The 15819-nt window shown below is 35.7% G+C and overlaps 1 protein-coding gene across 1 annotated transcript in view; it reads left to right on the plus strand.

Moving 5' to 3' along the window:
- LOC127411760 (elongation of very long chain fatty acids protein 5-like) overlaps positions 1-14744 on the plus strand; it is a 32640-nt gene extending 17896 nt beyond the window's left edge. The window contains exons 6-7 of the mRNA XM_051647496.1: positions 8631-8765; positions 8871-14744. Coding sequence (XP_051503456.1) covers positions 8631-8765; positions 8871-8990 — 255 coding nt within the window. The 3' untranslated portion in view covers positions 8991-14744. The remainder of the gene's footprint in view (positions 1-8630; positions 8766-8870) is intronic.
- Positions 14745-15819: the final 1075 nt, after the last annotated feature.

A 15819-nucleotide genomic window follows, 5' to 3' on the forward strand; every position in this document is an offset into this window, starting at 1 on the left:
TCCTCCAATTCCAGGTTTAAATCTTTCTCCCATAATCTCTTGAGAGTGGTTGAGACTCCGTCCCCCAGACTCTGAATTAATAAGGAGTAATACACTGATGCCTCATGGCCCTTTCCAAAAGCAGAAATCACCTCTCCTAGAGTATCTGCTGCTTTAGGGGGGTGTATGCTATTCCCAAAAATAGTACAGAGCAAATGGCATAACTGAAGATACCTAAAAACTGAGATCTGGGGATCCCAAAATATTGAACCAAATTTTCAAACCACACCGCTCTCTTAAAGATCACCGAGTTAATTAACCCCCCTCGCAATCCACTCTGACCAACAAAAAGGGGACTTATTAATGCATAGTTTGGGGTTTAGCCATAAGCTCGAGGCAACATTTAGATAAATATCTGAATTAAACACTCTGGGCACTTTTGTCCATACTGAGTGCAAATGTGAAATAACGGCGTGTGATTTAACTTCACTATTTAGTTTGATGGAAAGGCTTTGCAATAGCAAAATAGGGACAAGAAGTTCTTGTTCAATGCAGAACCAGGGAGGGGGCTCTTTCAAGTGACCGAATGCATAATAATAAAACAAAATCTTGGGTAGGCCTAGCCCACCTTTGTCAATCGGCCTATGTAACTTACTGAAATATAGTCTGGGGCGCTTACCACTCCAAATGAAAGACTTCGCTATGCTCTCAAATTGCTTGAAATAAGAGAGGGGGTCATCTACCGGGAGAGACTGTAGCAAGTAGTTAAATTTTGGAATACAGTTCATTTTAATAACATTAACCTTCTTCTTTTAAAGGAAAGATTATAATAGCTTGAAACCTTTCTTGTCTGTTTCATTACATTTGATTTAATTTTGAAGTGTTGATATGTGAAATTTACCAGTGTTCCCACTGTAGTAAATGTATCTTTTATTATGTTGAAAAATTTTACATCCATTTTGTCATGGGTCAAACAGATCCTCCTATGGTATTCGGTCATTTTTGACCAAAATAAAAAAAAAATATATTTTTGTGATTAACATTTTTTTTGTGATTAACATTTTTATTGATTAAAAACAAAAAAAAAACAAACAAAAAAAAAAAAAACATATATACAATGACTCAACATTAACTCCCACTACTTCCCCTCCCCAATCAAGAACCCCACCTGACCCCAAACGAACATCCCAGTGATCTTACATAAGTACACAGATATACAGAGAATAAAATAATAAAAAAAAAATATATACACATACACACACACACACACACACACAGATATATATATACACATATATACATACATACACATATAATAAACATACAACTCTAAACTATACCTCTTTCTCCACAGACCCACTCCGAGAGCCCCCCAAAAACATCAAATATCTACCCCATTTCCCAATAAAAGAATCCCATATCCCCAGCCTTCTACACGTTACCTCTTCGAAGGCTCATTGGTCACTCTTTGAAGTGACCAGTGAGCCAAATGTCTGAGACCGAATGCATAATAGTTCATATTAGCATTTGACATATTGATATAATAAAATAAAAAAATTGTGTGGCAAAAACAAGATTACACAGACCACATTCCCCATTAATGCAACAATCAAACCCCAAACATCCCCCCGAACAAAACAAACAGAAAAAGAAAAACGTGCGCATTAACCCCGCGCACGACAGCGCCAACTGGCATCAATCCCTCAAAACTCAAAGAGTCCATGTACGCCTACGAGAACCCACACGACAACTTTGCCATCGGATTATTTGGGCCACTGGAAGGCGCCTGGCTGGAAGGCCGTTACTGGACAGTATGCTGTCAAAGCCAATGCTTTGGATTTAGACCAGTTGACTTTGTATCCTGAGAATTTGGAAAAGGATTGAATAATTCTGTGGAGGCAAGGCATATATTTAGTAGGGTCAGAGACGAATAATAAAATATCATCAGCATAAAGCAGAAGCTTATGCGCCACGCCTACTGCTGTCACCCCTGGAAAATCATCCTCCTTTCTTATCGCAGCTGCTAATGGTTTCAGGGCAAGACAGAACAATAATGGGGAAAGAGGGCAACCCTGACGGATGCCCCTATCCAGAGTAAAATAATCGGAAATTAATCCATTTGTTTGTACCGTTGCTACAGGGTGTCTATAAAGTAACTTGATCCAACCAGTAAACGTACTCCCGAACCCATACACCCAAAATCTTAAAAAGATAATCCCATTCTACATTTACATTTACATTACATTTATTCATTTGGCAGACGCTTTTATCCAAAGCGACTTACAAAAGAGGAAAACATAAGCGAATCATCTTAAGGAGACAGTGGTATAAAAAGTGCTGTATTACAAAATTTCACTAGCATCATAATAGTATTCAAAACAGAATAAAGTGCAACAGGAAATTTTTTATTTTTTTTTAATGACTGGTTAAGTGCTCATGGAAAAGATGTGTTTTTAGTCGTTTTTTGAAGACAGAGAGTGAGTCAGCTTCACAGATGGAGTTGGGAAGGTTGTTCCACCAACGTGGTACGATGAAGCTGAAAGTCCGGGAAAGTGTTTTGGTGCCTCTTTGTGTTGGTACAACAAGGCGACGTTCCTTAGCCGACCGCAGGCTTCTAGTGGGCGCCTAGCTCTGCATAAATGATTTTAGGTATGCTGGAGCAGACCCAGTGACTGTTCTGTATGCCAGCATCAGAGCCTTGAATTTGATACGTGCATCAACTGGCAGCCAGTGGAGTGGTGTAACGTGCTCTCTTTGGTTCATTAAAGACCAGATGTGCTGCTGCATTCTGGATCATTTGCAGGGGTCTAATTGCACATGCAGGGAGGCCTGCAATGAGAGTGTTACAGTAGTCCAGTATAGTTATGACAAGTGACTGGACAAGCAGTTGTGTGGCATGTTCAGAGAGGAAGGGTCTTATCTTCCTGATATTGTAGAGTGTAAATATACATGATCTTGCGGTCTTTGAGATGTGGTCTGTGAAATTTAGTCTGTTGTCGATGGTTATCCCTAGATTTCTGAGTGATTTGGAAGGCGTTACTGTAGTTCACCTTCTACCATATCAAATGCCTTTCGGCATCAAGTGAGATGGCAGCTACTGGAGTCTGATCATTCGCCACTGACCACATGATATTGATGAAACGCCTAATATTATCAGAAGAGCTACGACCCCGATATAAGAGATGTCATAACTTAATCGGTTAGCCAAAATTTTAGCCAAAATTTTTACATCTAGCTGGATCAGGGAAATTGGACATTAACTTTTACACTCGTTTGGATCTTTGTCTTTTTTTAGAATCAGACTGATCCGGGCTTTTGTCATGGTTGGTGGAAGCTTCCCATTCTTTAATGATTCAGAATAGACTTCTAACAAAAGTGGAGCCAGTTCTGTAGCATAAGATCTAAAAAATTCAGCGGCAAAACCATCTGGCCCCGGAGCCTTGCCAGTAGGTAAGGACTTAATTACCTCCTCAAGTTCCTCCAAGGTTATCTCAGAATCAAGAGTGTTTTTTTTTGCTCATTCGTCAGTTTAGGGAGTTCTAATGGTTCCACAAAGTTTCTAATATCTTCATCAGTAGACGAAGACGTGGAACTATAGAGATCAAGATAGAATTCTTTAAAGACATTATTAATATCAATGGCTGAGGTAAAAATTTCATCACCAGCAGATTTCACTGAGGGAATGGTAGAGAAAGACTCTCTCTGCTTTATATATCTAGCCAAAATCTTCCCTGCTTTGTCCCCTGACTCAAAGTATGACTGTCTTGCCCTGAACACTTTCCGTGACAAAATAGTAGTATATCTGTATTTCAATCGGGTCAATTCTCTGAGACCATCAGACAACATTCGGCACTTCAGCTCTACCTCAGCACTTTTAATATTTCCTTCCAACTCCACGAGTTCTCGTGCTTTGGATTTTTTGGTGAATGAGGCATATTGTATGATACTACCCCTAAGAACAGCCTTAAGTGCCTCCCAAGCCACGCCCACAGAAGATACTGAGGACCAGTTGGTCTCCATATAGACACTGATTTCAGTCTTTAACATTTGTTGGAAATCAGGATTTTGCAAAAGGGATACATTAAAGCATATGATTTCTTTTTCTCTGTATGTGGCAACATCTCTAAGTTCACCAGGGCGTGATCTGAGACTAAAATGTTTCCAATTGAGCAATCCACAACAGATGAAATAAGGGACTTAGATATAAAAAAAAAAAAAAATCTATTCTAGAGTAAATCTTATGAACTGATGAAAAAAATGTATAATCCCTACCAGATGGGTTCAAAAGTCACCAGATATCTGCAAGACCAAGATATTTGCACATCCTGTGAAGTGTCAGTGTTGCTCTAGGGGGCTTACACACTTTTGCTTCCTATGATCAAGGACTGAGTCCATCAAAAGATTAAAGTCTCCTCCCAATATTATGTCATGAGGGGTGCCAGCAGCTTGCAACATCCCATTAAGATCTATAAAAAAAGCCCTGATCATTAGCGTTAGGTGCGTAAATATTAGCCAAAATCAACCTTTGCCCCTGAATTTCTCCTAAAACAACAATGACTCTTCCTAATTTATCTTTAATATGTTTGAGACATTTGAATTGTAGATGCTTATTTATTATTGTAATGACTCCCCTGCTCTTACTTGAACCAGCACTAAAGAAAACATGTCCACCCCATATCTTATCAAAATTTTCAGCTTCCTGCAGGGAAAGATGTGTTTCTGGAAGAAACACAATATCATATTTCTTACGTTTAAGAAAAGAAATAACCTTCCTTCTATTTTTAGGGTGCCCAACCCATTCACATTCCATGTGGAGAGAGACAACTTATTCATATTAGCATTTGACATATTGATATAATAAAATAAAAAAATTGTGTGGCAAAAACAAGATTACACAGACCACATTCCCCATTAATGCAACAATCAAACCCCAAACATCCCCCCGAACAAAACAAACAGAAAAAGAAAAACGTGCGCATTAACCCCGCGCACGACAGCGCCAACCGGCATCAATCCCTCAAAACTCAAAGAGTCCATGTACGCCTACGAGAACCCACACGACAACTTTGCCATCGGATTATTCAAGTACGGTGTTTCTGCACAAATTTTGTGAGGCAAAATTACATAACAGAAAATACTTTGTAAAACAGACCCCAGCCAACAGGCAGAATAACAGAAAAACATGTAGATTCATTCACAGAACTGTCTCAAAGGTGTGTTCCTCCACAAATCAAACTCCAGCTGATATAAAGCCGTTCAGTTTCCTCGGAAAGACAAACAATTGTTCAGTGAGCCGGCTGTTATGAGTGCAGCAGATGATGTAATCATTCTTCTGTCCCTTAAAAATATTCCACAAAAACAAACTCCAGCCAACAGGAGGCATAAGCACAAAGAACGAACAGATTTATCCACAACTGTCCTGAAGTAGTGTAATTCCACAAAACAAGCTCCAGCCGCTAGGCGGAGCCAGCACGAAAAACAAAACTGGCATCCCAGTTCCTCGGATGATCAAGAGTCAAACTAACTCAGAGGCCGCGCAAAAACAAACAAACAAACAAACAAAAAAAAAACACCATAACTTACTCAGCCCATCAACTTTATAAAAGATGTCCTTTATGTGAGCATGTAGATATTTTGCGGTCATCCATAGTGTCCATTCTCAATCTGGCCAGGAACTTCAGTGTAAAAAAATTTTTTCCGTCAGTGCAAAAGTTTCTTGAAGTCATGCCATAAAACAAACTCAGCTGCTAGGCGGAGCCAACACAAAAAGAAACAAAAATGGCACCCAGCTTTCTCAGATAATAGAGTTCCTCAACCGCGAGGCAGTCCACTAATATAAGAAACATTAAATGGCTTACTCCAATGTATTTATGAAGGAGAGTGCCTGTTTTGGACATGTAAATACTTTGCAACCATTCTTCATTTCTATTCTCAGTTTGGCCGGGAACATCAGTGCAAAAGCGATCTTCTGTTGGTGTAAGAGTTTCTTGCATTCCCTGAACCGATCACGTTTCTCTCTTGAAGTCCGGGAACAAGAAAATATTATGATTCTTCCAAGAAAGCTTCCCTTTGCTCCTCGCCTGGCGCAACACGAGATCTTTATCGGATGATTTCAGAAATTTGGCCAGAATCGATCGGAGCCTGTCTCCCTCAGCAGATCTTCGAGCCGGGACTCTGTGAGCTCGCTCGATTTCCAGTTTATGGCCTGTTATGTCGAGCAGACTCGGGAAGAGCTCGTCCAAGAATTTCACCATATCTCTGCCCTCTTCATGCTCAGGAATTCCAAGAATTCATATGTTATTCCTTTGGCTCATATTTTCGAAATATTCTAGTTTTTACTAAATTAATTCCAAATCTGTTTTGGACGCGGGTGGATTAGCAGATAATTCCCTTTCCGAAGACTCCAGATAATCGATCCGTCTCTCAACTTCTGCCACTCTTGTGACCAACTCAGAGAATTTTGTTTCCATCACCGTAATCGATTGACGTATTACAGCGAGATCCTCCAAGTCAGCAACAGACTTCGTCAGTATCACCGAGATGTTGGACAGTTGACGCTGAATTTCTTCTCTCGACGTGCCGTCCAAATCGAGTCCCTGGCTCACAGTCCCGTCAGAGGCCTCAGCTTGAACATGTAAGTGTCTTTTAATGTCTCCAGAGTCTGAGGTTTTTGACTTCTTTGCCATGTTTACCTCAAAGATCAAGTATGTAACTGAGTGTATCGAATCTCACCGGATTATTACATGAAAATAATTTAAAAACTATCAAAGTTCGCAGAGGTCGTGTCTCACACGTCTGCTTCTCGCATGGCGTCACGTTAACCATTTTTTTTTTTTTATAATTTAATAAAAATGGTTGCCTTTATCTGAGCAGTACAAGACTTGGTGACTTTTCCTCTAAGTGGTCGTAAAAAAAAAAGTGACACCTTTGGTATTCGTGGTCAAAATTGACCGACCATTGAAAATGAATGAGACCAAAAAAACAGAAAAAAAGGTTGGTTTTTTTTTTTTTATCTGTCAAACACAATCAATAAATCAGCCACAATGCAGAAAAAAAAAGTGACAGAAATTACAGGGTGAGACTCTAAAACATCCTAAGTGTAACTGAATGAACTGGTCAGACTTTAACACAACATTTTTTTATTTTTTTTTATTTTTTTACATTTCTCAAATAAAACCATTACATCCCCCACAATGCTAAACATACACACTCAGAAATGAAGGGTTGAGACGATAACACACTCACGCACACACGCAGAACCAGGGCATCAATAAGTGGAGCTCTACATCCATCCTTTGGTCATTTTTGGCATTACATGTCATCTGTTGTTTTCCAGCTGATGACAGCAATCTGACACACTCTCTCTCTCGCTCACACACACACACACACACACACACACACTGTTTTGCTAAATACATTTTTACCATAGAAAGTTTGAAATTACAAAATGTTTACTCTGATTATTCTGTCTTATACTCTTACTATACTATTGAATTTTCTGAATTTTCTTGATGTTCATTTTCTCAGGAGAGCCCCGAGTGACCTCGGTGTGCATTTTCCATTTCCCTTTTTGATTTGTAACTAGTAGCACCTAATAAACAAGCAAAAAAAAAAACAAAACAAATTTTCTAGAGCAAATAGTTTTCCTAAAAGTGTCTGTCCACATGTTATAGAAACAGAAAGTCAGATTTTATAGAAAGTCAGAATTTTTTCATCAAATAGTTTATATTTCCAGGAGTGTTGGTTATTCATGTTTTTGAGACGTTACAGACATTACAGATGATTTTCTATAAAGCTGAATAAATAATTCTTATTCACTGCCAACCATGTTAAAATAAAATGCTGCATTATAAAACTCTGTCAGACATGGGACAATGGTAATCAGTACATAGATTCAGACATGTTGAGTGGTCCAAACATCATCTGCAGCCTGAAACTGAACTTTTGTTCGAATTTTAGGAGTAGATGCACTTAGCTGCATAGAAAGCTATAGGATACTCTCTTGCTCCCTTGCTCCCTAATTAGGGAATGACTTAACTTCCAGTATGCAGTGGTCTCAGAACAGTTTAAAATGGACCTTATTTTCATCCTTACTCCATATACAGCCTCTGAAAGCTTTCCAGCTTGTGGAAGCATCCATTGATTCTCAATGTGATAATGCACAGTAAATTTAAGATATATTAAGGAAAATGAGCCTATAGTCCATGTACGTGGACATTTTGTTTAACAGCGTACCATTTTACGATAAATCAATGACATTTTTATGATGAAACTACTTTACATATCGGATGAAACTAGAGACTCTAAACTTTTGACTCAAATGGGTTTTAATGTAATGAGGTTAATGAGGTTTCTTACAAGATGTAGTTTTGTTGCCATTTCTCATAAAGACAAACTCAGCTCAGATTGGCACCATGTTGTTTTGTCACATGACTCGGTGCGTCGAAAGTTTCACCCTTTAATGACACCCCAGAGTCTCCTGAATCCAAAACGTAATGTCCACGCATGTGGACGCAGGGTCTCAGGAGGTTAAAGCATGATTATCAATCATGTTTTTCATTTAAACTGCTCAACTAAGACATTACAGAATCATTTTCTGTTACTGCATAATTTTCTGTAAAGAATGACTTGATGGCTCTTTTCTCTCGCAGATCCAGTTTGTTCTAACTATGTTCCAAACATCTTGTGCTGTGGTTTGGCCGTGTGGTTTTCCAATGGGCTGGCTGTATTTCCAGATCAGTTATATGATCACTCTTATTTTACTGTTCTCAAACTTCTACTTACAGGTAAATGAATTCTAATTATTAGTGTTCGGATTATCATCCTGCTTGTGATGTCAAACAGTACAGCTTCAAGAATTTCTCCAAATGTTCTCGTTCTTTTCTCCACAGACCTATAAGAGACACAGTGGCTCTCGAAAGGCAGATTACTCTAATGGATCAATAAATGGCCACTCTAATGGGGTAACAGCCAGCGAGAAGGTGAAATACAGGAAACCACACGCATTTTGAAGACAATTTATCCGTATTTATGTAATCTAGCGATTAAAGTGTTGTATCAACACAGTAGTAGAGGAGCTATGTACAATATATCCACTTACCAAGCTAAAGTCATTTAGTCTTTAAGAGATTCCTAACATTTATGTTGTTATTCATATTGAATCACAAAAATATGGGAACTAGACAACAATTTGGGTTCTAGTGAGCACATTTCTCAGGCTTCTAGAGTAGTCTTGTTTTATTAAATTATAAAGAGGCTAACCATATTAATGTACTTATCTGCACTGGTGTCTTAAATAAGATTGTTGTTTGTAGACGTAAAGGAAAAGAGAATGTATCAGAGGAACTTAACAATACTGACAGGAGTATGCCACACTTATAGAGCAGTATTATACACATTAGTTACATACAATACAGCATTTCTTTAGACTGAGCAGTTTGTCTTAGAGTCATTAGAAGATACAGAGATACAGTATATATAACAATTTATATTTATAACCATATTTGCTTTAATACACTGAGGCTAAAAAATATGGGAGCTAATTATATAAACCTATTTTAGTCGCTTTTATTGACTATTAATTACTTCGATTTACAGTAGAACATTCGTAAGCAATTTTTTTTTTCTTTTTTTCCCCCAAAATGCTAAGACTATAGCATTATTAATTTGTCATTCATTTCATTAAAATGTTAATTATAAGTGTTAGCTATAGTGGTGTACTCTGTCAGTGAATGTCACGAAAATATATCCAGGTCATTATTTCACACAAAATCAAAATAAAAAGATTAATGAATTTACAGTTTGCATAAATAAAATGAAGGCTATTTTGGGACTATTAATATATTTATTTATTTATTTATTATTATTTTTTTGCATTGTAACAATATTTTCATAAAAATTAACCACATTTTCTTCATAAATTCTTTTTATCATTATGCATTTAGACCTTTGTTTTTGTAATTCTCATTGTTCTCGATGATGATTCTCATTAGATTTTTATTACTGTAAATGTCATTTTTACCCTTTTTTATTCTTTAATCAGAATTAAAGACAATGCAATCAGTACTACCATAATGTGTGAATATTTCACAATTTAAATAACATATATTTTATTTGCATTACAGTAATGAGAATGAGATTGTTTTTTTCATTACAGTAATAAGAATTTGAAGGAAAATGTGCAGTCAATAAAAATAATGACAATAATGACACAAAGCAAAAAAGCCTTTATAGTCCTAAAATATGCATCATTTTGTTCAGTAAAATGTAATTTTTTATTTCTTTTCTTTTGATTTTGGGGTGAGATTTACCCATGTAGCCATGTGCATGCATTGGAGAATTAATAAAAAAGACAACACTCAAATTACAAATATAGTATTATTTGTTGTATATGATGGTGTTAGCATAGACTGTATTGGAAATATTTCTTGCATGCTTTGCGATGTATGACATCAGTGTTTGGCTCAAACCTCGACTAAAGCATCTTTATCTCCACCACCATTTCGGTCACAGTGTCGGGCTATTGTCTGATGAATGCTTTTTAATGACCTACTGTAGTGTCGTATAAACATCTGATTGCAGCATATATAAAGTCATATATACAGATCTCCAGTGTTAAAGTGAATTATCTAATGTAACAGCATCTTTGAGCTCAGTAACCTGTGAATACAGTAGCTGTTGTGCTTATTTCCTGGTGTCAGAATGTGTTGTAATGAATCATCACTTTAGTGGGTCGCTTTAACTTTTATCTTCTCCCAGACACCGAAAAAGGAAATAAGTGCTGATGCTGTAATGACAAAGCACTTTATGAACAATGTCACTTTCCCTTTTACTTCCTTAAAGCTACTGTAATTGGTGCCTGAGAAATTGTGTCACTCAAGAAAACAGTCATCTATGTTGGGGGTAACAGTTGGGTCCCCAATATGAATATTGAGGAATAAAAACTCAGACTCAGGTTTGCAATCAGTTAAGAGAGAGTTTACTGATTGTTCTCTGCAGTTCCAATTTTACATCACAAGTCAATGGGATCCAGTAGTTCAGTAATACAGAAGAAAAAGAAGAAGCCTACACTGTAAAAAAAAAAACTGTTTTACTTTATAAGGTATTTGTTAGTCACCGTAGTAACTACAGAAGAGCACATGATGACATGATACTCTCTTGTTAAACATAATGTAAATGTTTTTTTTTTTACCATTAATTATACAGGAAAATCACATTTTTCAATCTAAAAAATTTAATTTTTACAACATTTTATTGTAAAAACTACTGTATTGTTTTTTAAAATATATTACAATTTTTTACTGTATATTTTAGTTAATATTCGTTAATCAATTAACATTTTATTTCTGTAGCATTTTTACAGTCTTTTACTGTTAAAATTACAGACATTTTTTACAGTGTACTTTCAAAAACATTCACAAGCAATTATAATCATATGCAAATGTAATTAGAGGTGTCACAGTACAACACTTACTGAGATTATGTTAGGTCACTTACTTCAAACATCTTAGCACTTTACAAATATGGTCTGGTTCCACCTTTGTGCAAACAATCATTAGGTAGCCATAACATTAATCAGTTCCCATCATTGGTTTTTACAGAAATTATGTGCAGATGTCACAAGTTATAGCGATACGTTATGACCACTACCTCTCTTCATCAAGAAAGTACCAAGTAGGGCAACTAAAATCCTTGAGGTTTTTGACTCTGGCAGTCACGTGTCATAGGACACCATAAACAATCCAAACACTGAATGATTTAGACACTGCAACAGGTAGGCGCTATCTCCCTAGGAAGGGAGTCTTTCTCCCTAATCTTTGATGGAATGCAGGGCCTCTCGTCATCTGTGGAAAATTAGGATAGAGCCAGGAGAAAAACAGAACACGCACACAGTCACTTAATATGACAATATAACCATATCATAACTAAAATCTCTCTCTCATACAATTACTAATGATTGAATTAAAATAGAATCAAATGGTTATAGAATAGCTGATTAATTATGTAATAATTATAACAGATATATATTTTTGTGAATAAATGCAGTCAATATAAATGCATATCCTCCAGGAGCCGGATTAAATGAATAATCACTGTTATTGCATTCCTGATATAAATCAGACCCTCAGTCACCCCACAGATGACATACATGTTACTTGCACCTCATTGTAAAAGAAAAATTGAAAATTGATAAATATAATGAGTATAAATGAGGATTATAAAAGATGAGATATAACTCGTAAGAGTAAAAGTATATTCAAATATTAACCCCTTCACTCCCCCCTTTTTAGACCGGTGTGGGGATCTAAAATCAAACCCTTCACAACCCCCTTTTTGCCTAAATGACTACTCTATTGTGGTCTAGGCAAAATCTCTTAATATAAATTCTAAATACCGATTCTATGGGAAAAGCAAGCAATACTCATGAACATATCTGTAAAACAAAACAAAACAAATAAAAAAACCTTACACTTGGAGTGTTATCACCTTCTCAATTCTTTAACAAATTGGTCTAGACATTTTTTTATTTATTAGTCAGTTTCACCTTTTTACTCATTTCTCTTTCCCATTTCTCAAACAATTCTATTTAAATTGTTATTAACTGTAAACTAGTCTTTAAAAACAAACAAACAAAACAAGTCACCACTGTTTTTTTAATGTTTTATCATTACTATTAAAAACATATATAAGTTCAATAAAAGTATAATAAATAATAATAAATCATCTTTCAATGTTAATTATTTATCATACAAACATTCCAAGGTTTGTTTAATACTTACAGTCTGCTAAGTCAGGCACTCCTAAATCTGCAACAATTCTCAAAAGTTTACCCCCAATACAAATCTATAAATAATAATCTTGTACACAGGGTATGAACCCTTGATGGCACAGTGACAGATTTTTTGGTATTTAACACTGTGATAAGTTGTTTTAGTAAAGCGGTTATTAAAATGCAGTTGGGTTGAATGGAACTCACAGTTTTTGGGCAGATTCCTGTAGACCTCCCGTTTGATGCTTCTGGCCTAAAAGCATCGATCCACTTATATCACACCTCCCTTCTTTGGCAGGTTTACAGGGCGGTGATACCTGCCTTAGGTTGCCCCCATTTTGGCCATTGGAGAGTCTTACCCATCATTGGGTCATCACCTCTTGCCACTGGGTTACCACTTTGTTCCCTCTGGCAATCTCTGATAATTTGGTATTAGTAAACAGATAAACTCTTTTGTTTCGGGGAGTATCATTTGAGAACCGTCACAGCAAATGGAACCATCTACAACTGCTTAAATATGGAGACATTTCAAAACATGGTTAAATTCACACAGCATTATTCAGAATGTAACAATCTATTATAATTGTCCAAATTAAACATGAAATAACAATGCTAAAATTGAACTCATTTACAGAGCATACATTTCCATTCAGGTTGTATTTCTGCTACTTTAGCAAATGTCACAAAAGACCATGTATCATGGTGGGGACTAACATCAGACCATAATTTATATAATTTTGAACAAGTTTGTCATAACTAGAATATAACATCTGTGAAGCTTCTAGGAAGCTTCATTTAAAAACATCACCTTAATTCAATCATAGTCCAGACTGTTTTGAACCTACATTAAGTGTGTCAGGTCAACCTTTCAACAGAATATCTTATCTTTAGTATAAATTCTTAAATTCAAATTGTCCTCTGAATACACAAAATCTTTAACTATGATGAGGAAAACTGTAGCTTTACCTTTAACTTTCAACTCTTTAGTAAAAAAACAAAAACAAACTTTGCGTTTCTTTTCAAGCAGAGCTTTAAACTCCTCATTCCTATCTTTTAGCCTGTGTCATCTTATTGTTAACATATTACAATCCTTTTTTAAAATCTATTATAATTATTATTAAGTCAATGAAATCTCTTAGTACTCCTTTCAGCATTTTTTTGCTCTTTCTCAGGAGAAGGAACTTCTATTCTATCAGAAAAAATAACATAAATCACCTAAAAAAAAGGGTATATAGAAGTTAAAACAGAAGAAAGTAGTAAAGAGGCACAATGAGAATTCAAACAAATCTCTTTTCTTGTGTTTTGAAATAACTGATCAGTAAAATACTCTACGTCCTTTTAATTTCTCATGTCTCTTATATGATGAGAAGTGTTGTCAACTTTTTGTTAGAACATTTGCTTGAACATTTTATTCTCATCACTCATTTTTATACCCTAATATTTATACAACCTACTGTACATTCTATATATACTATATATATACTTTTTTTTACTGAATAATGTGTATCTATATTGTGTGTATGTAGGTGTGTGTGTATGTGTGTGTGTGTGTGTGTGTGTGTGTGTGTGTGTGTCTGTGTGTGTTGTGTCTGTGTATGTTGTGTATGTGTGTGTGTATGTGTGTATGTGCACTTTATTACTCTTATATCTCACACCGGACTGTCATAAATTATGTTATTATTATATTATATTCTCTCTTAACAACTGACTATCAACCGACAGCCTGAATGTCAATACAGTACAATACTGTACATTCTATATATATATACTTTTTTATATATTTTTATTTTTTATTTTTATTGAATAATGTGTATCTATATAGTGCGTATTGTATACTGTACAGTGTATGTTATTATTTGTATATTGTGTTGTGTGTAATTATGTGTATATTAGACTTTAAATTGTGTTGTGTTAATTTGATGTTATTGTAAATTGGTATATGTCTCATCACTGTCACGACTGCTATGTTGATCGGAACTGCACCCAAGAATTTCACACACCATTGCACTTGTGTATATGGCTGTGTGACAATAAAAGTGATTTGATTTGATTTGATTTCAACATCATTTCACAATCAGATCTTTCAGTTATTATTCTCTTATACTTATCAGCATTTCCTGACAAATTATCAGTTAAATAGCAGAGCCAAACGTCAAAAGATCAGAAGAACAGGTATTAGGAGCATGACTTCTGTGAATTGAAAAAACAGAGAACATAAAATGATCCAATTCATTCTGAAATTTCTTTTCCTTTAAATTAAGCTCAAAAGCAGATTTCAATGCATCCATGATCAGCCATTGACTAAATCCTATATATATATATATATATATATAAAATAAAAGTAAAAATAAAATGGATTTAATCTAAACCTAAAATCCTCCACTACCTATTTTCTAAGCTCGGGGTACCCCATCTGAATGGAGACATGGAACGAAACAGAGAACCGCGGTAAACGAAACCCGCAAAATGTGCCTCTGAAGCCTGGCCTATACTCGCTGCGTCCGCGAGTTCGTCGCGGCATTGGCGTAAGTTCGCTTTGATTTTGCACGGCGGTGTGCATCCCATTTTTTGTAACTGAGCGAACAGTGCGAGCGGCGCCTCATTAAAAAATTAACAACTTGTGTGAGGCAACATTGGCTATATTGTTAAACATGTTCAGATACAATGCAAACACACAAAAACAAACCAACAATAACAAAAACACAATAAAAGTAGGTTAATAATAGCAATACAATAAATAAAAGAGGGGTTTCAAAAGAAAAAGATCATTAATCTGTTAAGTTAGATAAATCAAACAAATCTTTTTGCTTTATTATTTTTTACAAAGCTTTACCATCTTATAATAACATTGCTGTTCTCTCAGAAATACATTAAAATTAGGTTTATTTTCTGACCATTTCATCTTGTGGATAACAAATCTTCCATAAATAGAAATAGAAGTGTGTTGCTTTTTATTACAAAGGTTCTTAAGACTTTTACATTGCCACAAAACATTGAGGGCATACAAAAATAACATAGGTTAATGAAAATTAAGTAAATTTGCCTTATTCATGAAGCACGAGCAAAACAAA

This window comes from Myxocyprinus asiaticus, chromosome 21 (genome assembly GCF_019703515.2).
Source record: "Myxocyprinus asiaticus isolate MX2 ecotype Aquarium Trade chromosome 21, UBuf_Myxa_2, whole genome shotgun sequence".
NCBI lineage: Eukaryota > Metazoa > Chordata > Actinopteri > Cypriniformes > Catostomidae > Myxocyprinus > Myxocyprinus asiaticus.